The sequence below is a fragment of the Perna viridis genome, chromosome 14 (assembly GCF_037379345.1).
Source record: "Perna viridis isolate PV_CMFRI_1.1 ecotype Kerala chromosome 14, ASM3737934v1, whole genome shotgun sequence".
NCBI lineage: Eukaryota > Metazoa > Mollusca > Bivalvia > Mytilida > Mytilidae > Perna > Perna viridis.
In genome coordinates this window covers 26,262,029-26,288,809 of record NC_142458.1, presented here as the reverse complement: position 1 = coordinate 26,288,809, position 26,781 = coordinate 26,262,029, and the positions used below count along the sequence as shown (strand labels likewise).

At 34.9% G+C, this 26,781-nt stretch overlaps 2 protein-coding genes and 1 pseudogene across 4 annotated transcripts; 2 read left to right on the top strand and 1 right to left on the bottom strand.

Moving 5' to 3' along the window:
* The first annotated feature begins 5,408 nt into the window (after positions 1-5,408).
* LOC148598801 (uncharacterized) lies at positions 5,409-8,388 on the top strand. Of its 2 annotated transcripts, none has more exons than XM_088560978.1 (2): positions 5,409-5,469; positions 7,236-8,388. In XM_088560978.1, the coding sequence occupies exons 1-2, from the start codon at positions 5,461-5,463 to the stop codon at positions 8,280-8,282; spliced, it is 1,056 nt and encodes a 351-aa protein (XP_088417104.1). In that variant the 5' UTR covers positions 5,409-5,460; the 3' UTR covers positions 8,283-8,388. The 2 variants fall into 2 exon arrangements, with proteins under 2 accessions (XP_088417104.1, XP_088417105.1); XM_088560979.1 differs by having other exon boundaries at positions 5,468-5,540.
* A 4,743-nt stretch (positions 8,389-13,131) lies between these two features.
* On the bottom strand, positions 13,132-19,521 carry LOC148598800 (uncharacterized). The gene is made up of 8 exons (XM_088560977.1): positions 19,188-19,521; positions 18,423-18,591; positions 17,814-17,967; positions 16,985-17,176; positions 16,504-16,636; positions 14,973-15,136; positions 14,044-14,166; positions 13,132-13,405 (listed from the first exon to the last, which is right to left on the bottom strand). The coding sequence occupies exons 1-8, from the start codon at positions 19,351-19,353 to the stop codon at positions 13,229-13,231; spliced, it is 1,278 nt and encodes a 425-aa protein (XP_088417103.1). The 5' UTR covers positions 19,354-19,521; the 3' UTR covers positions 13,132-13,228.
* Positions 19,522-19,883: 362 nt separating this feature from the next.
* On the top strand, positions 19,884-25,333 carry LOC148598799 (uncharacterized; annotated as a pseudogene). Its single transcript, XR_015918469.1, has 2 exons — positions 19,884-20,150; positions 24,002-25,333. The product of XR_015918469.1 is annotated as an uncharacterized LOC148598799 (transcript).
* Positions 25,334-26,781: the final 1,448 nt, after the last annotated feature.

Here is a 26,781-nt window from a genome sequence, read left to right as displayed (position 1 = left end):
CTCTTTAGGAGAACGTGATACGACACATATGCCCTGCAGAGCCAAAATTTGGTGTTCGATGCGTCTGTCTACTCGGAAAGCACCTTGACTCTCGCCAAGAACGTTATTTTTCTGGAGAAAGTCCACCATAACCGATTCCAACGTTGTGGAAAACAATTAATATACATTGGACGAAAGAGCTCGATAATTATCTAAGTTGTATATAGACCCAGCCTTGTGTAGCGTTTAATAAAACCCTTTTGCTATTCTTTTGGAATTTGCTCAGTCAGAAATGAAAGTGAATAGATCACAAAGCGTTTTTATCATTATATCTCAGCCATATTTCAAGAACTCATTATGAATTTCATCAAAACCGGGTGTTTGTTCTGCTTTTAGCCAGCGTATAGCACTTTTTTATTGATTCGTGTGAAAAAGTAACGTTTAAATATTGTCGCCCCGACAATCTTAGATAACTGATCAGTAACTAGTGATTGACATTTGTGTCTTCTAACTTTTCTGTCTAGCTCCTTCATTCCGCTTAATCGCTTTGTGTAATGCGTTCTTACGTTTTTTGTAAACCCCCGAAAGTCTCCACTAAACACAAGGTATCAGGGTTCTACTTATTCAAATACCTGTTTACATCGTGGATTTTACTCCTGATGCCCCTCATGTTTAGGAAATCAACCGACAATTTTGTAGGTTGTCGTTTATTTTACCGACCTCTATGGTGACGTCGATTACCAGGAGGTCTTTTCGTCGATATAGGCTCTACGTAATCTGAACTGTCGCCATGTACGGCACTAACATCATGGCCATCAGTCTAATAACTGCAGTGTTTTTTTTTATTACCATATCTACAGCATGTGTTACATTGTATATAGTCATCATACCCACAGTTTTTAGAGATGTGATTGTCTTCATTGTATAACCAACACCTACGCCCACCATTGTTTTACATTTTGAAGCCCATCATTATTCATATTATGACAACCACCTTTGTTGTTTACATTTGACGTCTGTAGTCTGGATGCATCTGCTCATCATTGTGGCTGGACCACGTCCGAAGCTTTGAGATCACCGTTACTACCTTTACCTGCTGGTTGTGTCTCTTTGGTAGTAATACCAAGGCTTGAGGCAAGCTTTGCTGAACCTCTTCTGTTAGGGTGGATACCATCTTTAGCATGCAAGAGACAATTTACAGCACCGTTTGTTATTCTGAAAGAGTCATTATGTTCAACAAATAAACAGTTTTCATTTGATGCAATTTTACTGAGTTATACATTACCACGTCTAATGTTGCCACAAATGTCATCCAATCTGGGACAGATAGATGCAGCTACAACTTTCTCACATTTACTTTGGGCAGTTTGAACAAAAGTAATAAATAAATAAATGTAATCATCACCGAAAGCCTGTCCGTTTTTTAATCCATTAATGCATTTCACGATTTCAGTCTCAGTATTCTCGGAATATATGAGTTCATTCAAATTCGCCCCTGTATTGGCACTATTGTCCTGTAAATTCTCTCCATAACACTTAGCATTGTTTAAGTCTTTAAAGGATTTTTAAAGTTAATTGAAATCTTTTGTGAGGATCTCTTTAAGAGATAAGGCCAAAATAAAGATAATTAAGCTAACTATTATCACTTATTAAACAAAGTCAGGGAAATTTATTAGATAATGAACTGCCTTATGGCATATCAAGATGCAGTCATTCATTTATCAATCTAAATTATAACTATCAATTATTTGAAAATAATCCCAGTAAATAATGTACATGTGTATGTAAACATACAAGTACATGCACATACATGTTGATTTGTGCTTTGTATCAATTACAATACAATTGTACTCATCATAATGTCAGAACAGAGATGATTTACATGAATTATCTTTTTCTTTTTTTTTTCAGGAAGAGACCACATGAAGGTGCAGACCATGTTATCATAAGAAACAAGTTCTCAATGACAATCTGATCACTTACTATATTCAATTAAAGTTACTTCTATACATGTACTTATTCATTTGCAAGTATAGAAAATGGAATTACACTATTAAACTTATCTCATTTGTTTATTATTTTCTTTATTAGAATACATGTCCTTGAGATACAATGTCATATCAATGCGATAAAATATTTTAGCGGTGAAGTTTGATTTCTCCCCATTCCAGACTCACCTCTCCCTATCACTACTGGAAGGGAGAAGTCTCTTCTCCTATACACTGAATCATAGATTATGCCCAGACCTCTTATGTTTTCTTTTATTCTCTATCAAACCAAGGTTTATGTTCAGCATTACATTTATATGCTTGCCTTTAATACATATCCTCCTGTTCTACATGTTGAATAATGGCATCGTCTATTTTTTGATTAGTTCATTTACGTTTCATGGATACATTTATAGTATTATGAGAGTTAAGTTCATTAATAAATCTATTTACTTTTTCTATATTTATATTTTCTACATATTCATGATGATCATCAGTCTTGCCTTTTCCAACTTTTTTACTTTTCTTTTATGAATTATGGTTCACAACATTTTAATTTGTATTTTATGGTTATACAATATTTGAAAAGTTTTACTGAAGATCTGGCATATATACATGTACGTGTACATCTGACAATAGTTAGTTTTGTTTTGTTTTTTTGTTTTTTTGTTTTTTGTTTTTTTTATTAATGAAATTCTGCTTTAAAGCCAAAAGCGATGCAACCTGATTTTATACTACTACTAGTGTGTAAGAGTAATCAAGGGAACCAATGTTATAGAGGTAATCAAAAGAATGTAATCCAGGGACAAAGACCAGACGTGGAAAACAGACATACACAATAAAGAACATAAAGTAACTAAAATCATACATACAAAGTAACAAAAGTAAATGAGCAACCCGGACTCCACTAAAAACTGGGAGCATAGACCAGGTGCACCGGTAGGGTAAGCGTCCTCTGCTTTTGTAGAAACACCCGCCGAGTTGCTCATAAAAAGTCAAGTCCGGTGTAGACAAACGAGGAAAGAAATCTATGACCCGTTGAATAAATCAGTTTTCATGGTGTTGATGGATACACCATAACGATCCACGAGTTCATGATGACGACCATAAAACTTCTGTAGTGATGACTTAAATCTTGTAGCAACATATTTCTATTCATTGTTATAAATTAGGTACCTGAAATGTTAATTCCATCTAGATCATCGACCTTACATATGTACATGTAGTTTCTATCAAACAAATGAAATCAAACTGATGATCAAAATCTATGAATTCTGGAAACTTTATATTTTTTAAAAAATGCATCCATAATTTTTGTCGCTAATTATGGCTTTGAGGTTTATAAAGTTTCGGTCTATGTTGGTAATCTGGAGTGGTATGCTGGTATTGAATCGGTAATATATAGCTACTGGCAGCGGAGGGCTTGTTCTATCATCTCCGGGAACTGTCTTTTAATTGAAGGAGTTCCTTTTCAAGGACAGGCAATCGATATGAGTCTTCTACAATAGATCTACATGAAGGCCAGCCTTTAATTTCTATCGTCTTCCTGGTAGGGCTTCGTTGCCATGGACGCCTGTGTCGTATAAGTAGTTCTTGGTTGGTAAATGAACTCAAGATTTGCAGACGACATCTTACTGCCGACGATTATCCTGCAAGACAAACTACAGAAGCTGGAAAAATGGGAACAAGACTGGTAAATGTCTTTTTACCCATCTAAATGCGAGATATTAAGGATAACAATGAAGCGGAAATCAATAGTTACCCCCTACATGTACACGTACAACATCCATGAACAACCGCTTGTACTTGTATAGAAAGGAAAATTTCTTGGCGTAACAATATTGAAAAACCACTCCTGGAACGATCATGTGGATTCAACAGCAAAGAAGACCAACATCAGTCTTTGATTTCTGTGGAGAAACATCGGATGCCTACCAAGCAAAGTCAAAGCAGAGTGCTATAAACCCTGGTACAGCAAATTCTTGAACATACCTTCCCAGTACCTTCCCCTTCGCACACTGTTACCAACACTAACAAACTGGAATCAGTATAAGGAGAACAGCGAGGATCGTCAAAGGAGATCACGGAACTACCAATAGCACCACCGAAATCATTAATGACCGTGAATAGCAAACTCTGCAGCAACGTAGAACCAACACCAAACTAGTGCTAATGTACCACATATATTACAACTTGGTGGACATCCCTGCAGCACAATACTTACACCAATAATGTAGCAAGCCTGAACAGTCTAGAGGAAACACCATCCGATGCATCGTACCAATCTGCAGGGCTGAAATATACAAATGTTCATTCTTCCCATCCAGCGTCCAACTATGGATTCATGTTTCTGAGCACCTGGCCACGATAAAAGCCCTTGGCCCCTTCAAGTCAGGGCTTGTGCAGACGAAGTAGCACACCGCATACAGATTGCAGCCACCACATATAAATAGAACACAACCTTCATCGCTGTAAATACTCCCTGCAACAAAGTGCGAGAGAGCTAGTCCTGTGCTAAACGGAGAGAAGAGAAGCTTCAGAGAAGACATTTTCTGTATTTCGATCAACATCAACATTTTCAGTAAACCCACTTAAGGTTTTTTTGTACAGACGAAATAAATACTAATTCCAGTACTTCACAGACTGTCTATTTGTGTAAAGTTCACCTTCATGAGAAACATCTCAAAACATGACCACAACTTGTATGTATCATCTGCAGAATTGATAAAAATAACTCTGTCGCAAAATGAAATCAAAGTTTTTTCTTATATTCTAAAACAGAAAATGATTTGTTTTTCATCTAGGGCCAGCAATGGTTTGTTGTTTTACCAAGATATTTCTTCTTTTTTTTTGAAATACCAATTTTGCAAAGCTTGCGAACAATAAATTTAAACAACCACCGGCGGTAGACATGAATTTTATGCACAATAAATATTAAGCGAGTCATTTAACGAATACTGATAGAAAATAAAGGTACAATTACACCCCTTGATAAAGTGTCATTTCAACATTGTTATTCGTAAAATTTAAAAGAATTGGCTCAGCCATTTGATGAGACTTTTATATTTTATAAGGTATGTCATTTTTCATATCATACCCGTTGTCAATTCACGGTCAATATCATCCCCGAGTCTACATGTTTGTAAAAAACTCTCAGGCTTATATCAGGACATAAGGCTGATAATGGGTATGATTTTTAAAATATACCAAGTTATAACATATAAGTACATTTGGTTAATTCGAAACGCCGAGTAAGTGTGCTAACTTGGTATAAACAACATATGTTCAACGCTACATGTATTTACCTTTTCGTTATTTTTGTGCCATAAATGTCTAGCGATTATCATTTACCATAAAATTGACATATCAGTGATACAATATAACAAATTCACAATAACCTTGTAGTAAAATGATTTTCCCTTTCCTCGGCAGGACAATTAATCACACCAATCAAAGGACATCCGAGCGGAAACTTGTTGTTTAATATAGTGATATGTTCAATGTAAGTTATACTATTTATTTTGATTATTTTCATGTATAAAACAAGGTATGCTACAAATGGTCTGAGTGAAGGTAGGGTTTAAATACTGTTCTTTTTTTTATATTTATATACCCAAGGTTTTGCAGGGGGAATATAGTGATTATCACTGCCGTCCGTCCGTTCGTCCGTCCAGAATTTTTTCACTACTGTATATACTCTGCAAATACATGTATATGTGTACTTATCACAGCAGCTAGATATTTTGATAGAATCTTGTAGGTATGCCATATAGTTTTCATATTGAAGCGGTATTAACTTCCTGGATGACTACTCTCATTATACTTTAATGATTACTAAATTGCGGCAGGGGTATCCTGTGAGCTGTTTCACAATTGTTTCTCTAGTTTATCTTTTGTTTTTAATTTCAATCATAAACATTTCTTATATGCTTGTGTCTTTCCTTACTTTCATCCGAAATTAACAAATGAACTACTCTTCCATCTTCAGCTGAACAATAGTTGCGTACAATTCATGCCAGATCTAGGACAGTGTAATACACAGGCAAATATTGATCACGTAAAATTTATGTAAAGTGATCAGCTTCACGTGGAATTCGCGTGAATAATACATACCGTTAGCCTGGTTGTTATGTGAAGTTCGCTTCACAGGAACGTCAGGTAAAGATTTCACTTAAAATTCATGTGAAGTCTCGATTCCAACAAATTACAAAATAAATCTGCTATAAAGTTTATTTGTTCAATGTGGGTTTAAATCACGTTAATTCATGTAAAAATGTTGAGAAATTATTTTTAGTCTACACAACGAAACAGTAATCAAGGGAACCAAGGTTATAGCGGTAATCAAAAAAATATAAGCCAGGGACAATGACCAGTCATGGAAAACAGACATACACAACAAAGAACATAAAGTAACTAAAATCATACATACTAAGTAATAAAAGCAAATAAGCAACTCGGACTCCACTAAAAATTGGTACATGTAAATGTAAATACAAAAATGCAATTGTATGACTTTTGTATATCCGCTCTTCCTACGATATATACCTATATGTAAACAGGGTCAGAGAGCAATGATGATTAATCTCTCATTTTTTTCGACACAAGATTTGTACTTACCTATGACAAACAGAATCAATAGCAATCTCGAACAGAACAGTTACTGTAGAGAGATTAGAGACAATTTAGGAATTTCAGTCTTGAACAAAAAGAAATCCTGAAATTAACAAATTCCCGATCTCAGTTGCTTTACTTTAGCAATGTGAAAAAAAAACAGTTGCTTTATTCTGTATATTCTTTTTGTGTTTATATAACACAATGCTAGATATCAATATCTTTTTGATGTTTATTAAAATATATTGATATTCTTAAAAGAATTTTTTTTATAATTATTGTTTTACATGTATCGTAAAAAATATAGCGTTTCAAAAATTTCAATTTTAGAAGGGGGCCCGGGCTACTAACCCCTTCCCTCTTCGCACCTCTTTATGAAATCCGTATTCAAACCATAACTAGCAATTTTCAAAAGATCAAAAACAAAGATAATGTACATATGCTTCACATTGGGAAATTAAAATTCGTATTATGAATCATCTGCTGTCTATTGTTATACCCTATTTGTGTAAATTCATTAATTAAATTCATTTCTTACATCGTCGCACTACATGTAACTATAAAGTATAACGTAATATTCAGATGATAAAGTGCTTAATTTCATTTCACACGTGTATACCTTTTAATATGCTGATACGTTTCTACCTATTCATTTAGACAATGGTTAATACATCCAGGCTATGTCACAGATGGATGATGGATGTTTATATGAAAAACAATGTGACGTTGGAAGAAGTAAATGATCGGCTCATCTTGCGGTTCCTTGGAGGAATTTGTTTTCTATCTATTGTTATAATTCTTGGTATTATCGGGAACGGACATGTTCTGTATATATACTATAAGAAATTCAAACCAACAAACTATAGAATATATGTCATCTGGTTGGCCATGATCGATTTGTTTAACTGTGTGATCAGTGCACCTTTTGTGGTATACTATCTGCTGCATCCGGTCAACTTTCCTTCTGAAATATTCTGCAAAATATTTAGATTTATTCTTTATTTCTGCGGTGTTACTTCGACGGCGTCCCTTATACCCATTGCAGTGGATCGCGGCAAGAAAGTATTGATGCCTCTGAAGAAACAAATTACTACAACTTTTGCTAAACTTATGTGTGTCTTGAGTGTTCTGGTAGGGTTGGCTTTAAGCTGGCCAGCTCCTATTCTCTTTGGAATAAACACAGAGCCGACAGGAATTCCAGGACTGACGGGAAGACGATGCCTCACGGAGGACCGGTTCGTTAATTCAAAAGAAATTGTTCTTTTTAACATGGTGTTAATGATATATTTCTGGCTAGTAACAGCCTTATTGGCTATAATGTACTCTCTTATTGGAAGACAAATTTGTATTCATGGTCCATGGGGACAGAGTACAACTCACCAATCTACCATCGTGTCAGAAGCAGACATTTCAGACAATGCCACTTTAAGTATACGCAGTGTGCAAAGATCAACCATCACTTTGCTATTGGTTACACTTGTCTATATTGTCAGTGCTGCCATATTTCATATTCTATCTTTGATATTTTTTATAAGGCCGGATTTTGATTGTAACCTAAATTTTCCGGAATCTGTGGCATTTTATACGTTTATTTGGTCTTACTTTTTAAATAGTGCCTGCAATCCTTTTATTTACGGATTCCGGGATAAAACGTTTTGGAAAGAACTCAAACTGTTGTATAGAGATTCAATGAGAAGAAAGTAGAGTATCACATGACACAGGCCTGTGTACAACTTGTTCTCTAATATGGCAAACTACCGTTACTAAATCAGGATTCTGAATGAAAAATATAGGTTTCTATTTTATTTTATTTTTTTTTATTATTATACAATATTTATGAAGCGCTTATCTAATAAAAAAATACTCTAAGCGCTGTACAATATAAACGCAATCATACAGAAAATACTACATAAATAAATAAAACGTATAATAGTACTACGGAAAGCCAGAGTGGACCCTTCAAAGTTGCATTTTTCTTCCATTGGTTTCAATGAGAGCAAACATTTTTAACTTCGGCAACCCAATTTTACCCCGGAATTACAAATTTCAATGACCCGGTATTACAAATTTCATTCCCGAATATATTTTTTACATACCCCCTTTTTTTTCATTCTCTCCAACATTTTACAAATCCGCCCCACCCGAAGTTATTTATTTCAATCCTAACTTACAAGTTATAACCAAAAAAAATTATAACTTCGGGGTGTCCACTCTGGCGTACCATATAAGACTAAATAGTACGGGAAAAGGTTAAAATTTATGAATATATATAAAGATATGAATGCATTGAATAAATATACGACACTATGAAAATATCATTAATTAAAAATATATATCAAAAAAGGGAAATATCAGGCAAGCACGCTAAAAATTTACTGAAAAAGGAATAAGAATATCAAAACAGAGTTGAGAAATTGCAAATTATCTACATTTTGAAAAAAATATGATAAAAAGAGCAAAAATAGATAAAAATGAAAAACACATTATTTACATTGTATAATAAAAAGCTGATCGAGAATCAAAAGACGCAATATGTACACTCAGATACTGTCACCATACGCTAGTCTAAAAAGATGAGTCTTGACAAGTTTCTTAAACATATATATAGTTTGCACATGCCGAATATTATCAGGGAGACTGTTCCGTGATATTGTTTATGCTTTGTCAAACATGGCGCGTTCGCCATACATTTTCGTTCGAGTTCGAGGCATTGTTAAGAGTTTGTGATCTTCAGGTCGTAAAGTTCGAGTTGGGTGATATACACTAACAAGATCTTGCAGATAAACAGGTGTCAAATTGTTAAGTGTCTTAAAGGTATACAGTTTGATTTTGTACTGATTTCTAAATTGCACTGATAGCCAATGAAGTGAGATTAAGACCGGTGATATGGTCGTGCTTGCGTTTTCTAGATATCAATCGAGCGGCAGTGAAGTCGAGTTTTCTAAGGCCTCGTTTCGAATAAAAACACAAATTTATGAGATAAATTCAAAAAATTTTTATTCATTTATTATAATACGAGTACACATACACGTATTCCTTGAGAATGATGAAATACAATGTCATGTATACTAAATATTGTACTATAAATATGGCAATATTCATGTAAATTGAATTCGACGCAGTATTGTGCATTGTGCATTGAAAAGGTTGAAAAGTGGCCTCATTGAATTCCAATTCCAAATTCTCCTCAATAGGAACGTACTACATTGTATCATATATTTTGTAAGTGACCTATAGATAATTTTTTATGTATTATTCTCACGTGAACACTTTCATTTTCAAAATATGATTTTGAAATGTAAAAAAAATGCAATGCTCCATTCACTGTTATATGTTTAACCGTATTGTTTATTTTAGATGATCCAAACTGACCATACCGCATCAAATTATTCCAAAACTAGTGGTAACGCTACATGTACTAGTATTCTATTTTACTTGTTCGTAACACCGTTACAACATACTTATTTTTGCATGTTTTCTCTCCTTAAAATACATGTACATATATCTGAAGGAGAGAAACGTTCAGTTTACTTTATATTGATGGAGTGTATAGAGGCAACTATTTCCCAGTACATGTGTATGTAGTTGTTTTTGGGTCAGCTGTAGTCTGCCCAATGTTAAGATGGTTTCTTCGTTGCTCATTGGAGAGTGGGTATGTTGTCTTTTTGACATATTCTCCATATCCATTATCCTTATATGAAACAACAAACTTTTTTTCCCAAAGGTGCGGTGTTTGTCAAAAGTATTTAACATGTTTTATTTTAGGAGAGTAGTATCCCAGATAAAATATTCTCGGACTACCTCATCTTACATACATTTAAACATGTCGACTTCTATTTTTATTTCTTGGGTAATATATCAGATACATATCAATATATATGAAGATATTTTTCTTTTACAAACTAGAGACAGTTTACCTAACACACACACATATATATATATTGTAGTAATGTGTTGATATATACATGCATTATACCTCCATGACTTTTGTACATATACATGCATACATGTAATAGAAATCGTTTCGCTACTGTATTCCAGCAAATTCGGCTTGTCATGCATGAATCTATAGATATATAATCAAGTCTAAACTACACCCCAACTCTAGAATACACACACACACACACACACACACACACACACGTCTACATATGTTTAACATAGCATCACCAGAAGATGGTAAAATTTACAATGTAAAACTCTATGAGCATAAAACTCACATAGTTCAAGATTAAAACAGATTCATCACGTACGCTGAGGGTGATTGTACTTTTATCATAGGCACACATAAGCAAATGATTAGGGGCCTGAATGAAAATAACAAAGGGGGCCTTTTTATCAAAATTAAAAATAAAAATTAACTGGAAAACAATTTTAAAAAAAGTCAAAATATAGTAGTACGGTGTATTGATGTATAGCATGTAGTGCTGTACCAGCCTTGGACCAAGACTTAAAAAAGGATTATTTTTTTCTCGTTTATTCCATCTGGAAAAGTTGTTTCCTTCATCCAAAAAGCTTTCCCCAGACACTCTTTTACATTTTGGCCAGTTTTGATTATGTTCTATGATCGTAACAACAATGTTGTGAAGATCACCCTGGGTGTGTCCGGCGGATCTAAGATGGCGACTTAGAGGGAGGTCTGGTTTGCATTTGTAGTCACTGCGATGACCATTTATACGCCTGTTGAAAGGTTGTTCTGTTTCGCCAACGCACTGCATACCACATCGGCACTTGAGACGATATATGGTACTTTCGGTTTTGCAAGTCACGTCGCAAAAAATGGCAAATTCCTTTCCAGTGCAGTAGCTTGTAAACGTTTTGGTGTGCAGTATTTGGGTACAGGTCTTACATATTTTATCTCCACATGTTCGACACTGGCCCGTTGTATTTTGTTTGGGCTGAGATGAAATATCTGCTTTTACTAGGGCATCTCTTAGGCTCCTAGGTCTACTGAATGCCATGGTTTCCTTTGGGAAACTCTCGCAGCTACTGTATTCAAATTGGGAAGACATTCAAAAACATCCAAAGCTCTCCAAGCTCTTTCCTGGGGCCCCAGTCCTGGCATTCCGTAGACCTAGGAGCCGAGCTGAAGTACGATGTTTACAGTACGTGAATGTTACATTGCAGTTAATGTCGCCCTTTTACTTTCGTCCCAAACTGAGTTTCTTAGGCAAATAATATTAAAAGCAGTAGTTTAGGTAAATGGACAAATGTATATGCGGTTCAAAACACATAAACAGTTTAATAGTAATTTATGAACTCATTACAAATAAATATAAATAGTCAACGTTCTCTTATTTGTAATTTACAATGAAACCTATATATACATGTAATACTAGTCAAAAAGAAATGATGTGCTCGCTTATTGGCAATGCCTAATCAATAGTATAAATTTAACGAAAATTTTGAAGGTTTTTTTTTCAATGTATTTTTAAATAGAAAAACTATAAGGAATTTTCTTGTACAATGCAGTCAAGGATTTATTTAATGCTTAGTAAATACGAAAATCAGTGTACACTGACTTAAAGATGGAAAACTTTCGACTCCGCAAAGAAGTGGTCTGAACTCTGTTTAAATAAATCGTGTGGTCGAATTACATCTTTGATTTTAAGTAATGTGTGAATTAATTGCGATTAAACCATTCTTACAGATGAGTCCAAACCTGTCAAATAAACGGTCCCAGAACTTTCAGAAAAGCAGTTCTGTGAGAGATTTAGAACAGTTCTCGAACAGGTCTACAGCCAGCAGTTCTAATAGTTCTAGCAGAGCCTACTCTACAAGAAGACTTGTTCTCGTACGGCTGACTCTACTACTAGAACAGAGTACCCTGTTTGTCTGTAGCTACAAAACAGAGTACCTGGTGGTCTGTAGCTACAACAAGTACATGAACAAAATAGAGTAGTTTACATGATTGTCTGTAGCTACAAAACAGAGTACCCTGGTTGTCTGTAGCTACAAAACAGAGTACCCTGGTTGTCTATAGGTGCACAATTGAGTACCTGGGTTGTCTGTAGCCATAACACAGAGTATCTTGGTTGTTTGTAGCTGCACAATAGAGTACCTGGGTTGTCTGTAGCTACAAGACAGAGTACCTTACATGGTTGTCTGTAGCTACAAAACAGAGTATTCTGGTTGTCTATAGCTTCAAAACAGTGTACCCTGGTTGTCTGTAGCTACACAACAGAATACCCTATTGTCTGTAGTAACAAAACAGTGTACCCTGGTTGTCTGTAGCTACAACAAGTACATGAACAAAATAGAGTAGCTCACATGGTTGTCTGTAGATACCAAACAGAGTACCCTGGTTGTCTGTAGCTACAACTAGTACATGCACAAAATAGAGTAGTTTACATGGTTGTCTGTAGCTACACATAAGAGTACCCTGGTTGTCTGTAGCTACACATAAGAGTACCCTGGTTGTCTGTAGCTACAAAACAGAGTACCCTGGTTTTCTGTAGCTACAAAAGAGAGTAGCTTGCATGGTTGTCTGTAGCTGCACAATAGAGTACCATCGTTGTCCGTAACTTTGTTTCATTGATTTTTAGAAAATGAGTCCATCCTAGGTTTTTTATTGAAGCGTTGATTTCCATCTGTAAAACGTAATATACAATATTATTTTAAAATTTAAATGACAAAATGAGTCATTTCTATTACAGTTCATTACGAACAAAATTGCTCTGCTTAGTTCTGGCATCATTAAATATTCTCGAGAGAGCTGTAAGTTTGTTTGGTGACAGTTGTTTGAGTTGGTCTCGTGTTACTGTTTGTTCACCAGGCTTATCTGTTATTACGTCAAATGCCTCTCTTGCTGAAGGATGATCTGGATACTGAAAAAAAAAGTAAATTCTTTGAACTGTTTCATATAGATTATGTGTGTGAATCAATTGCATTTTTGTAAAAAAAAATAATAATACTCGATATGTAAACGTGCATGTACAAGTATAAAATACAATTATCAAATCAATGCATCAAATTTGAATAAAAAATATGTAAATACTGTGAGTCAAAATGGTTATGGGCATGCAAAAATAAGAAGTAAGTCTTGCATGACAAATTACCAGACTTGTCAAATTTAGTCTTTCAAGTTGAAGAGGTACATTTTAAGCAATATCAGTGGTACAATGGAGGGGGTCTTTGGACAAAAAAGGAAACGCCATAAAAAACAGAAAAATGTACGCTAATGCCACCAAACCGATGCGAATTCTGTTTCAGATTTACATGATCGCTCAAAACTGTACATTGTAATTATACATTTACATGTATGAATAGCCGTTCTTGTTCTGTCAACGACGATACTTCAATAAGTGACCAATTTCACATTATTTCCTCCGATTTCGTACCGGTCTATTCTATATACAAAGTACTAGTATCCAATAATTATTTAGCAACAACAAAATCAATAAGATAGACGTAAAATTGCATACTTGTACATGTTCGTTCGGGAAAATCGTTGTGTAGTATTTACCTGTTCTAATGCTTCATTGAAAAAATGTTCAAACTTTTCGAAATGGATGACGTCATCGCTTCTCAGAATCAAGTCCAAATATTTCTTTAGAATTGCGGGTTCCATATTCATAGCTGACAGTTGCTGAAATAACATACCGGTTGTAATATAAGTTAATTAAAAAAAAGAACATTTTTCTTATCATGCATATTTTGAATCTGTTGTATACATACATGTAAAGTGTATACATGTACACCAGAAAATACATGTACATGTACATCACAGCAGACTCTTATTTTGAATCTACACATAAACTGTAACTGCCTATAAGCATTTTTATTTGAGGATTTCATAACTTGACAGATTGATTTGATTCGGTCGTCTCAACTGTAATTGAACATGCACGCATGATTCCTTTGTTATGTTATTGATTTATCGCTCATTTCCCCACTAACTAGCTGTTTAGCAAGAATGAAATAAAATACAGAAACCAGTATATCTTAGATACAAAATAGAGCAAGAAACGATATTTTCATACTTTAAATCGTTATGGTGTATCCATCAGCACTATGAAATCTGATTTATTCAACGGGTCATAGTTTTCCTTTCCTCGTTTGTTTACCCCGGACTTGACTTTTTATGAGCAACTCGGCGGGTGTTTCTAGAAAAGCAGAGGACGCTTACCATACCGGTGCACCTGGTCAATGCTCCCAGTTTTTAGTGGAGTCCGAGTTGCTCATTTACTTATGTTACTTTGTATGTATGATTTTAGTTACTTTATGTTCTTTGTTGTGTATGTCTGTTTTCCATGTCTGGTCTTTGTCCCTGGATTACATTCTTTTGATTACCGCTATAACCTTGGTTCCCTTGATTACTCTTAAACTATGCACCAAGCTAGGATATTGTTTGCATTAACCAATGCAATGACACGTAAAGAACAAAAGCCTTACCCGTTTTGAATCTCTGACAACCCAAACATAAGCTGCATCAGAAAGTTTTATGTCCTTACTGTCGTCATCAAGATGGCAGTCTGAAGAATCGAAGGTTTTCGATGGTGCAAAGAGTATGTTAACTGAGATTCCACGTCCGTAAGATCGAACCTGATGCAAGTAACCTGTAAGAAAGACGGAATAATAGACAATTGATAGCCAACTTATTATGATGAAAATCGTGTGTTTTTTTTCCGCAAACTATTTACTTTCGGTAATTTCGCAAACAAGAAAAAATCGCGAAAATGTTTATCCAATCTGCAAGAAAACGATTAAAATGCTCGTTTACAGTAAGCTTAACTTCTCCAACCATAATCATTAACTTGAATATTGATTTGGATCTGTATAAATATCTAAGACGCTGCTCCGTATGATGCCCCCTATTACAGGCTACATCCCAAAGAAATAAGGTCATTCTATATGTAAGTCACATCTTTATTAACCAAAGTCAATATAACTAAAGGTTATACAAGTACAAAGAATGTTAATTCAATAAATTATATATACATATTAAATAATCAGTAAGCAGAAGGTAATGTTGAGCAAGTTATAACATATCATATCGTAGTTTCATAGCTCGAAATATAAATTTACCCAAATTACAAAGTTATTTAACATTACAAGAACTCTTTAATTGAACAAATTTAAACATACATGGTTTCTACCAGTAGTAATGTTTAATAAAATACTACTTAAAACCGTGGTAGAAAGGACATTTGAACACCGACTTAATGTACACAATACATAGACGGAATACGTGTATAAACCAGCGGGGAAAAGGTATATGAGGCAAACACGCAACCACCGTGTTCCACATTAACATTTATATGTACATGTATATCAGTAAAGCCAAAAAAAGCAACAATGAATAACGTCTATGATAACATAAGGAATAATTCCACCTTGTACATGTAAATGACGATGAAATACTCCGGGATTCCTGTAAAACACGTGTATGTAATCATATATCTTATTTTGTTATTGCCTAGTCCATTATTAGATTTTAAAGGGGTTAATTAGGACCAAAAACGAACGAGAAAGAGAGGACCACAAAAATGACCCACTTGAATCTCAACACATAATATAATAGACAAATAATATATATTCATTTTAACCCCACTGCATTTTTGCGCCTGTCCCAAGTTAGGAATTTCTGGCCTCTGTGTACCTTGTTTCGTTTTCACCTTAATTTGTTTTGTTTTTAATGATCCTAGAGTACATATGGGCAACTCTTTCGTTGTACCCGTGTATAACGATGCTTTGGGGCCTGCTGCAGCCTGCCCTTAGGTAAGAGGATTTCCTCGTCGTTCATGGGAGACATGTGGGTGGCCTTGGACTGACATTTTCATCCCGGTGAAGTTGTTGTTCTTTGACATATAACCTATTCTCGTTATATTATATAAATGCAAACCGAAAACCATTTTAATGATCACATGGTTGATTTAAATCACATATCACAATGAGAATGTTTCACAAAACAAACGACACACACCTGCTGGTATCGTTATACAATCTCCTTGTTGAATGGTAGCATATGTCCATGGTACTTTCGCTATATCTTTATACTTGTACATGTTGACCATATCCATATCTAGTTTGGAGTGACCAGCACCAGAATTCTTAAACTAAAATGGAAGAACAGAGAATTGATTTTATAATTTTGTTCTCAAATAAACAGTTGGAAGCTTACACGTATAGTTACAGTTATATGGTGAATACATTCTATTCGGCGATGTAATGTACATGTACATGTGTCTACAAGTCAATAGAAATACATTTACTTATTTAAGTCTAAATGTAAACACTCATTTCAATTCTGGTACGTCTAAATGCAGTAAATACACATTTCCGAAGTTGTATCTATATGTTTTTAATCAAACATTACATTAACTCTAAATCTTGTTTTTTTCTGTCTACAAATCGTCTCGTATAATCAAGATTAGAAAAAAGCTGCATGTCCATATAGAACTCACATTCTCTATGAAATCGAATGAATCTTTATACTTGTTTTCAATGACAATGACATCTTTTCGACCAAAGATAACACAGTGAAGACTGTGGTCATCGTGACTGTGTAGTAGAGATGCTGTCCCGCCACTGTTCATTAAGAAATCAGCCTCCTGTAATCTCTGTCTGTAGGCACCACAGCGGAGACATGCGGGCAACTACAGGATGATAGATTAAAATCAACAATGTGTTAAAATTTCAACATTATTCAAAAAATAAATAAACTGTTGGGATTCGGAACTCCATTTTATATGTACGTTGTGAGAAAGTAATTCTATTTGATGTGTACAGTATCTTACACTATCTTAATCACAAGTAGCCTGGATTAGAGAAGTGTTGTTTTTTTTATTGTATTGGCGTACATATATATAACTAAGTTTCTACAATGAAGTATCACAGGACTGTCTCCCTTTCCCAAGAAAAATACAACAGATACCCGATTTAATAAATATATCCCACAGTTGAAGGTTGCATTCAAAAACTATAAGTCAAATGATGAACAAATCTCCATCAAAAAGACAGTCTGTCTCTTTTTACCATGTATACCGTTTCTATAACTACATACACGTACAATGTAAATGTGCAGGAAACTGACAAAACTCCAGGTCTTCGTGTAAAATTTGTGAAAAATAAACCAATAATAGCCTTTGTTCCCCCTTTGTTGGAGTTAGCAACAGTTTCAACGACTGGGTACAGTGTACATGAATCTGTCTTTTGTCACGAAACAGGACATGTTACCCATTAGATCTAAACATTGTATACTGTATCAAGGGGCATGAACTTACATATACTCACCGGAAGTTCCTCTGCTATTTCCTGTGGAATTGTTGTAGCTAACCACAAATTTTCGTACATATAGTCAAACAAAAATGTCTTGAACTGCATCACTTGGTTAGTCTGCTTCTGCAATTGTTTCTCTACAGTTGTTGTAATGTTAAGGGATCCGAATCTGTCAATACATAAACTAGCATTGGTGCATTTAATTACATATACATGTCAATGAATCATATGTTATTGTAAAACCTTGATTGATAGCTATGATTGACCAGTCGCTGTAATTTATTTACTAATTTAAAAACAGTTCCTTTTTTTAAATTTTCAACCATGCAAAGATATACATGTACATGTACATGTTAGTCCAATACGTTTAATAAAGTTTTAGACAAAAATGTAAGTTTTTTAATCCCAGCTTTCCTCCACCCCTACAAGCTCCTCCTTTTCACCTTATTTAATAAAATGGTTGGTGCCTCACGTCCAAGAACGTTTGTTTTTGTCGTGAAACCAGCGATTGCGATGGAGAAAGAGGGGTTTGTTAATTTAAATAAATGTACCCAACCTTTAAACAAATGCCAAAGTTTTTTCATCACTAAACATACAACGTAATATCTTGTTAGGTATACACACTTTTCTTTTAAGTTTTCATCTTTCTCCCATGTTTTGAAGACTGGCAATTTTTTCAACGCTTGTCTAAAGACAACTGCTGTATTCTGCTTGATGTATTTCACCTGGAACGTGTGAGCATCTGGCATCTCTAGAATCTCCTTTACCTTCCCTGATGCCTTTGTCTGGTAACCTGTACAACACAAAACATCAATTTATATCAGTGAAGATCAGGGGAGGTTTCGTGTTCAAATTAAACACTTCCTTTCTTTTCGGAAAATGTTATGAAAAATACAAGTATTTAAAAAAACTGAACGAATAGCCTAGAACCCCCTTCTTTTCTTTACAAAATGAAGTTTACTATAAATCTATATTTACCGTTTAGAGCTCAACAGAAGCGGATCCAAGGACGGACATGCCGGGCCTACGCCTCCATTCCTAAAGTTGGAACAGTGTCATGATACTGTACTTTGATTTTTAAAACTTTGTACCTCCAAACATTGTCTTGTCTCGTTTTGCTCGGCCTTTAATCGTATTACCCCAAATCTCCTGAAATATTGCATCCGCTCCTATATTGACGGGATGGTACATGCAAATTGTATGTAGCATTGCCTAACTGGACTGATGGGTGTTAGTAATTGTTCAGAGAATCAGTTGATGTTATTTACCCCGAGGTGCACACAGACGGAGGTAATGGGGTTTAAAACTTACCAAGGGGTCGGGGGTGGTCGATTAGGGTTTAGTACTTAACTCAGGGATCGGTGATACCGGTTAGGGTGGAGAACTTACCTAGGGGTCGGAGATGGCCGGTTGGTATTGATGATGATGGTTTTATCAGCGGAGGGAAAACGATGTCAGTGGATAAATCCTTGGGGGATCCAACTTTACATTCCACCATAAATAAAATATTCACAAATAATACAAAAAAAGTACAAAAGGCCGATGAAAATTCCATTATGAATTATGCAATTATAATAAGATATGAGTTTCTAGGTACACAACAGAATTACAGGCAATTAGTTCATAAATGTCCGTTTTGACTCTATATCCCTACATATCCCTGGAAAACGTTGATATAATGAGTAATATTTCGCCACGTCGAAATTGCAGTGTTAATTTTAATTGTATTGAATTCAGGAACAAATACAAAATGTAATGTTATTGAACAGGAATATTTCACCACGTCGAATTTACAGTGTGGATTTTGATTGAATTGAATTTAAGAAAAAGACAAAATGTAAATGTTATTGAACAGGACGATCTCGGCGACAGCTGGGGATATAATGGAAGCAAATATGGTACACCAGAAATTTAGTTGTTTTTGTTGCCAATAAATTGGAATTATGGGTTATGTTGTGTGCATCTATCTGGAATCAATTATCATGACGACTTTTACATGTAAAGAAATATGCATTACAATGCTGACATGATTGTTTAATGTAAACATGTTGACTTCTAAATGTCGGAATAATGTCGATAAATTTTCAGCACAATATCGACATGTTTATTTTTTTAAGTGAACGTAATATAAAGAAAGTCGACATGTTGAATTCAACTCGTTGATATATTCTTTCTACGACTTACAATTGATATATTCTTTCTACGACTTACAATGTCGACAATTTTCGATATCAACTTGCTTTTATGATGTTATTTGTTCCCACGGCCAAATTTCGCGCGTTTTATTTCTATAAAACATTCTCGGACATCCATGATTGACACAGATGGCAGTGGGATCGAGTGGAGACAAAGGTATGTAAAAATACTCTTTTATTATTAAAACTTTTTAACTTGTTGTGACCAGTGCTATTAACAACGTGTTCAAGCCAAAGCAACGGGCGAACACAAACGAAACGCAAAAGTGAACAAAATGTCCGTTCATTTCAACGGGATAAAGAAGGATATGATATAAGTTGCTTATTATTATCATTTATATTTGAATTTGAACATTATCATAGCCCATGTATTTCCTAACACGCTAAAATATCATTTGACGTAAATATTTCAGTTATAAACCTTCGCTTGGAAAATGTTAGTAGAAGAAATGGACACCTTTTCACATCGTATTTGAAAATTGTACGAAATAACAAACAAAATACATGCACACGTTTAGACTGAACGAGGAAAAGACCTGACCATACCCAAAGAGGCCACGATTTGGATAGTCGGGATGCACACCTTTAGAAAGTTGTACGTGATTAAAATAAATACCTTCAACAAGACTCTTTACGATTGATTGATTTTTGGGGTTTAACGCCCGAGCAGCAATATTTCAGCTATATTCAGGCGATGGATAGAGTCGGGCAATTTAGCCTCCTGTGGCGGAGCGCAAGGGTTCCTACTCCTATCGAATACCAAAGCAGGGTTCTTTAACGTGCGAGGTACGTGGCATCTATCCCAACACGGTGCACCACTATGGTTTGCGGTCAGGTTTTCCGTATTATAGCCGGACAACCCCAGCGTGTAACACGCCAGGGGTACCCCATTCCACCACCTGGGGCACACTTCTCAGTTGCTCTGTGGGCAGAGCGCCTAGCTTCCGCCTAGGTTTCTGAGCACTATTTAGTCGCCTTTGACGACAACCTTAGCGCTGCTGCAGGCCTATTCTTTTGACACCCGGACCTGCACGGGGCGACACTTTAAAAAAAATCAGGGCGCATATAGTAATCGCTTTATTCGTGATTCTGCCCTTCCGTCCGGTGTCCGAAACTCAGTAATGGTTTCCGAATTTTCTTATATGCAATTCAATTTTATGTGAAATTTTGACTGTAGTACTGGACAGGATAAAACGTTACTCATGCCATTTTACTCTTTATTTGAAACAAAGATATAAATTCTTGACAATTGTTTGAAAAATGCAAATTTAACAAGGAATTTATGACTAATAGGGGAAAATCAATGGTGGTATTACACCTAACCCAGAGTGCTGCCTGACCCTTCTTAATTTGTTTCCCATGTATGTCTCAATGTCTTTGGGGTGATTTATTTAGTTGCTATAATTTGTTCAATATATAAGAAAATTTGGTGTCAGTGTCAATGAGAAACTCCCCATCCAAGTAACAATTTAAAGAAAAAGTTAACCATTGTAGGCCAAAGTACGGTCTTCAACACTGAGCCTTGACTCACATCGAACAGCAAACTATTAAAGGCACCAAAATTTTATATCTTCATCAAAGCTGGTAATCCTGCATGGTAGTGTCTTGCGATATCGAAAGATTTGAGCTTCAATTTATTGAAATAAGTAAAAATTCTAGACTTTAGAGAGTATAATTAATTTTTACATCGGATGACCATGAAGGCATCCGGTGTATTGCTGTCGCCTAGATTTCTATTACATAACTTTTGTGTTGGGACTGTAACCGATATATTATAAATACCTTTATCGAGTTGAAAATAATATTACTTATCGCTTGTTATGAATTCATGTTTTCAATTGATACTTTTAAAAAGATTTCTTTGAGAACATAAATTAATAACGTGAAAATGTTTATGTTAGAAATATATAAGAATGTGACGACTCTACAAGCTACACTGCTCCATGGGATACAGGGAAGATGTGTAAACGTATAGAAACGTCTGAAAAATTCCCAACGATGTTAGAACTGTCAAATTTGCGATGCAAATTCTTGGTCATTCCCTCCACGGGACTCGAACTCGTACCGCTGTGACATCAACGCCTACACAAAGTTCAGCGCCCTAGATCACTCGGCCAGCTAGGCTACATAAAAAATATAGCTTTCGCTGGCTGGGTCATTCCTCCTCCTAGGATTAATCTAGGGCTGTAACTTAGTACACGAAGTATGGTAGTACGGGACAGTTCATTTTAGATGTTATTATGTAGGATAGAGGATCAAATTATTGATGCATGTCACAACACAATAATATTATATATATCTTCCCTGTATCAATTTGATCCGATGGAGTCGTCACATTCTGAGACGTTTAATATTGATTTGTTGTGACATTTCTGTTTCTAATGGGAACAAATTGTGTTCCTTTACTTGCTGACCAATTCCTTCACTCTTATGAGGCTGACTTTATAGCTGATCTGATCCGGAAGAACGAATATCGTTTGGCTAGGTCCTTTAATCTCAGTTTCCGGTATATAGATGACGAATTATCTTTAAACAATCCTAATTTCGGGGATTTGATACATTGCATCTACCCCAAAGAACTTGAGATAAAGGATATTACAAACACTGTGAAGTCAGCCTCATATCTTGACCTACACTTAGAAATCGATTGTAAAGGAAAACTATTAACCAAACTTTACGACAAACGTGATGTCTTTTCATTCAAAATTGTCAACGTTTCTTTCATCTGTGGCAACATCCCTTCAGCACCTGCGTATGGAGTGTTCATATCACAACTCATACGTTATGCCAGAGCTTGCCGAAACTACGCAGACTTTTTGTATCGCGCTAGAACTCTAACAAATAGGCTTCTGGAACAAGGTTATGCTGCTACAAGATTTAAGACATCACTACAGAAGTTTTATGGTCGTCATCATGAACTCGTGGATCGTCATGGTGTATCCGTCTGCACCATGAAAACTGATTTATTCAACGGTTCATAGTTTTCCTTTCCTCGTTTGTCTACCCCGGACTTGACTTTTTATGAGCAACTCGGCGGGTGTTTCTAGAAAAGCAGAGGACGCTTACCCTATCGGTGCACCTGGTCCATGCTCCCATTTTTTAGTGGAGTCCGAGTTGCTCATTTGCTTTTGTTACTTCGTATGTATGATTTTAGTTACTTTATGTTTTTTATTGTGTATGTTTTCCATGTCTGATCTTTGTCCCTGGATTACATTCTTTTGATTACCGCTATCACCTTGGTTCCCTTGATTACTCTTTCAATTAAGGAAACGTCAAAAATAGTTTTAAGGTCCATTTAAGAAAAAAAAAGGCACGAACTTTGGTACACAAGGAAAAGTCGATCTAAAAATAGCCGTCTTCTACTTTCACACTAATTTTTAAAATTTACCCCTTTTCTGAAGCATAATTTTTTATGAAAATACTTTTTTTTTTTTTGTTTTTTTTTTTGCTGATAGCTTGATATATACCCTGTACTTTTGTCAAATGACAAGGAATAAAAACAGAAAAGGCAAAAATTAAGTGCACTATATATTTACCCTCCAAGACTGATACCTGGAGTCTTCAAGGCACAGTTATCAGTCTTTGCTCTCTATCAAGGACCCATAACTCTGCATGGGACATTGAACGTTTTGCGGGAAAATATGAATACCTTCTCAAATTCAATTTATTAGTAAAAATCGAATAATTACATTTACTTGTACTGCACTATTATTAATATAGAAGGATATGATAATATACAAATTGATGAAAATTATACATACATGTAATTGTAATATACAAATATTAATACAATATATAACAACAAACGAGAGTATACTGATTTGTATCATTTGTAACCATCCACAAGAACTTGCGGTCATTCGATGTTCAGTACTTTAGTACTTTGATTAGAGTTAATTATGTCAGTGAACAGGTAATGTTCCATTTGAAAATGGTATATAGAAAATTAGCTATACAGCTTCTAAAATCACTATAACATACATGTAACTTCTATTTTCAATGTTTCAGGTTTTCTGTGTTCTTCTTTGTGTTGCTGATCATGACGTTGCAGAAATTCCTTACCTTGGTGATGATGTACCTGCGCCTAAACTGGTCAAATACTATCGCCAACTATGCTACACTTCCCTCCTCCAGTTTTGTGTTTTTTTCCCTGTATGTCCATGGAATATACATCAGTTTATCATTGTTAAAAAGGCTAAAGAGAAGGTTAAATCTAAGAAAACGTAGCAATCACAGGCGCCATTACATTTAATTGTATAGACTATTTTGGATTTGTACCGAAATGGCATGCCTGGTTTTGGATACAGATCTGTGTGGAGAACTTTAAACATTCGCTTTGGTCTTTGCGTCACACAATCAAGAGTGAGGCTTTGTTTAAAAACGATCGACCAACAGGTTGTATTTGACAGATCACGTCGACGTCTTCGAAGGAGAATATACTACAATAGAGGACCAAACTATCTGATTCACGTCGATGGTTATGATAAGGTAAAACATTACGGTATTGCTATACCTTTGGCAATCGATGGATATTCTCGTAAAATATTGTGGTTGGTAGCAAGTCCCTCCAACAACAACCCCTGATATATTGGTTACTGGTATCTTAACAAAGGAAAAGACTGTCAAGGGTTATTCGAGCCGATTCAGGAACGGAAAACGTAATAATCGAGATTTATAAAGAACATTGCGATATAATCATAACGATAATATGTCAGGACGAAAATCTTTCCTTGTCGATAGATCTGCAAATCAACGAGTGGAAAAGTTTTGGGGCACCTTAAAAACGAGTGTTGCCCAGTTTTGGAGGAATTGCTTCCAGGATTTCCAAGACACCGGACTTTTTAATGTATCGTGTCCACTACATAAGGAATGTGTTAGATTTTGCTTTCTCTTCATGATACAACATCAATTGGATATGTTTGTTGGAAACTGGAATTCCCATAGAATAAGAAGACAACGTGTTGAAGTTTTAACACCAAGTGGTATTCCAGATATGTCATACTATTAACCACAGATCTTTGGTGGAAGAAATTTTTTATTTCCCTTACTCTGCACCTTACAAACAACTGACAATCTTACTGAAGAGTAAACTGATACATTTTCAGAGCGTGTCTGCAGCAATGAATTTGTCACCATTGTCGAGTTGCTCACTGGAATTAGACGAGACAGTTTCCCATTATCAATGCATATGCTGAAGCCGATCTTTTGTTTCTGACATTGATAACAGCCTTACCTAATTGACAAAATGGCTAATATATACAATTGTAAAAACAAACTTTTGTACAAAAATATTTGGCATATGTTTTTGCTTTTCTGGTATTAATTACATAATTTGTGAAATACAGCCGGAAATTGAAATATACAAAACATATCGTAAACAGATAAAAATGTTTCTTGGTCTTGATACAATTCTTATTGTAACATTAAGAATTTATTGTAAACAAAATGAAACTAAATAATTTTGATTTTTCCTATTCTTGACGGATACTTTTAATGACAAAGATATATAAATAATATTGTGATTGGAAAACAAGTGTCGAGCACTTTTATCAATTCATTACCAAGAAATGGTTATACACAAATAAGACCCAAAAAATGAGATAATTAAACAACACACCCAATGTTTATATATAATCATACCATTAGTTTTGAAGTAAACCATTCGTAACAAAAATATCATGTTTCAACTAGCAAAAAGTACTTGAATTAGACTTGTTCTTTAAACATCAATAATGCCTATAGACACCTTCATCATACAATATCATTTGTACGAGACTAATGTACGACTTTTTAATTTAGAGGTGATTTGACAGAATAGCATTTATGTTGAAAGTAAAAATAAGTATTAACATTTCAATGGTCAGTGAGGTCAAGGTGAGATAAACTTTATCCGACAGACATGTATCTATAGGCAATAAAACAAATTCATACACCAAATATGGTTACAGTATCTGAGAAACAGACCAAATCAGAGAAATTTAACAATTGACAAATGACAAAATTTATACACCATACATCATTAAATAAATCGAAAAAAGTAGAATATTACTTACAATATGAAAAACAGACCATTCATGAAACAAATAACATTAACCAATGAGGTCAAGGTTTGTCTGCTAAAGTTTATCTCACCATGACCTCACTGACCATTGAAATGTTAATATAAGGTAATGCATGTCTAAACTTTATTTTCACTTTCAACATAAATGCAATTCTGTCAATACTGGGACTATCCCAAGAAAGGATCGCCCTAAATTTAGCGATAAAACATACACAGTAGGTGTATATTATAAAGATTACTATATAGAAAAACAGTGATACAAATGTATACATTGACAATTCATCGTACATGTTCATGTACATACACGAAGTCCCTTATAATTTGATACAGGTCAATAACTATACATATATAAGAAATGGCATATTTCTGCCAAAAGACGTTAAACCATATCATTAAATGGATAGACATTTTGTAATTAATCTATCACACGAACATTATACCTACCAACATAAATAAATCTGTATAATAATGAAACAACATTATCATTTTATACGGTACCATGTTTATCGCTTATGTGATTCAAGTACATGTAGTTCATGTAAGTATTGTGATTTCGAGGATCGTAATAAATGACACGTGCCGAGCCGATTGTACGGTATATTGTATATTGTCCGAATAGCATTAATACTCGTATATAATTTTTTCTGGTATAATGATGAACGTCAAACACAGGTACATGTATTTAGTGTTTTCATCTGGTCCTGTGTGTACCCAGGACTCATGTGCG

What these genes read in the sequence shown, in the direction of transcription:
- LOC148598800 (XM_088560977.1), bottom strand. Translation starts at nt 19,353, where the DNA reads ATGGAATTTTCATCGGCCTTTTGTACTTTTTTTGTATTATTTGTGAAT. An exon ending in TTGTATAACGATACCAGCAG is followed by an intron (nt 15,137 to 16,503) that starts GTGTGTGTCGTT and finishes TCTTTCTTACAG; the next exon opens with GTTACTTGCATCAGGTTCGA. An exon ending in TCAATGAAGCATTAGAACAG is followed by an intron (nt 13,406 to 14,043) that starts GTAAATACTACA and finishes TTTTTTTTTCAG; the next exon opens with TATCCAGATCATCCTTCAGC.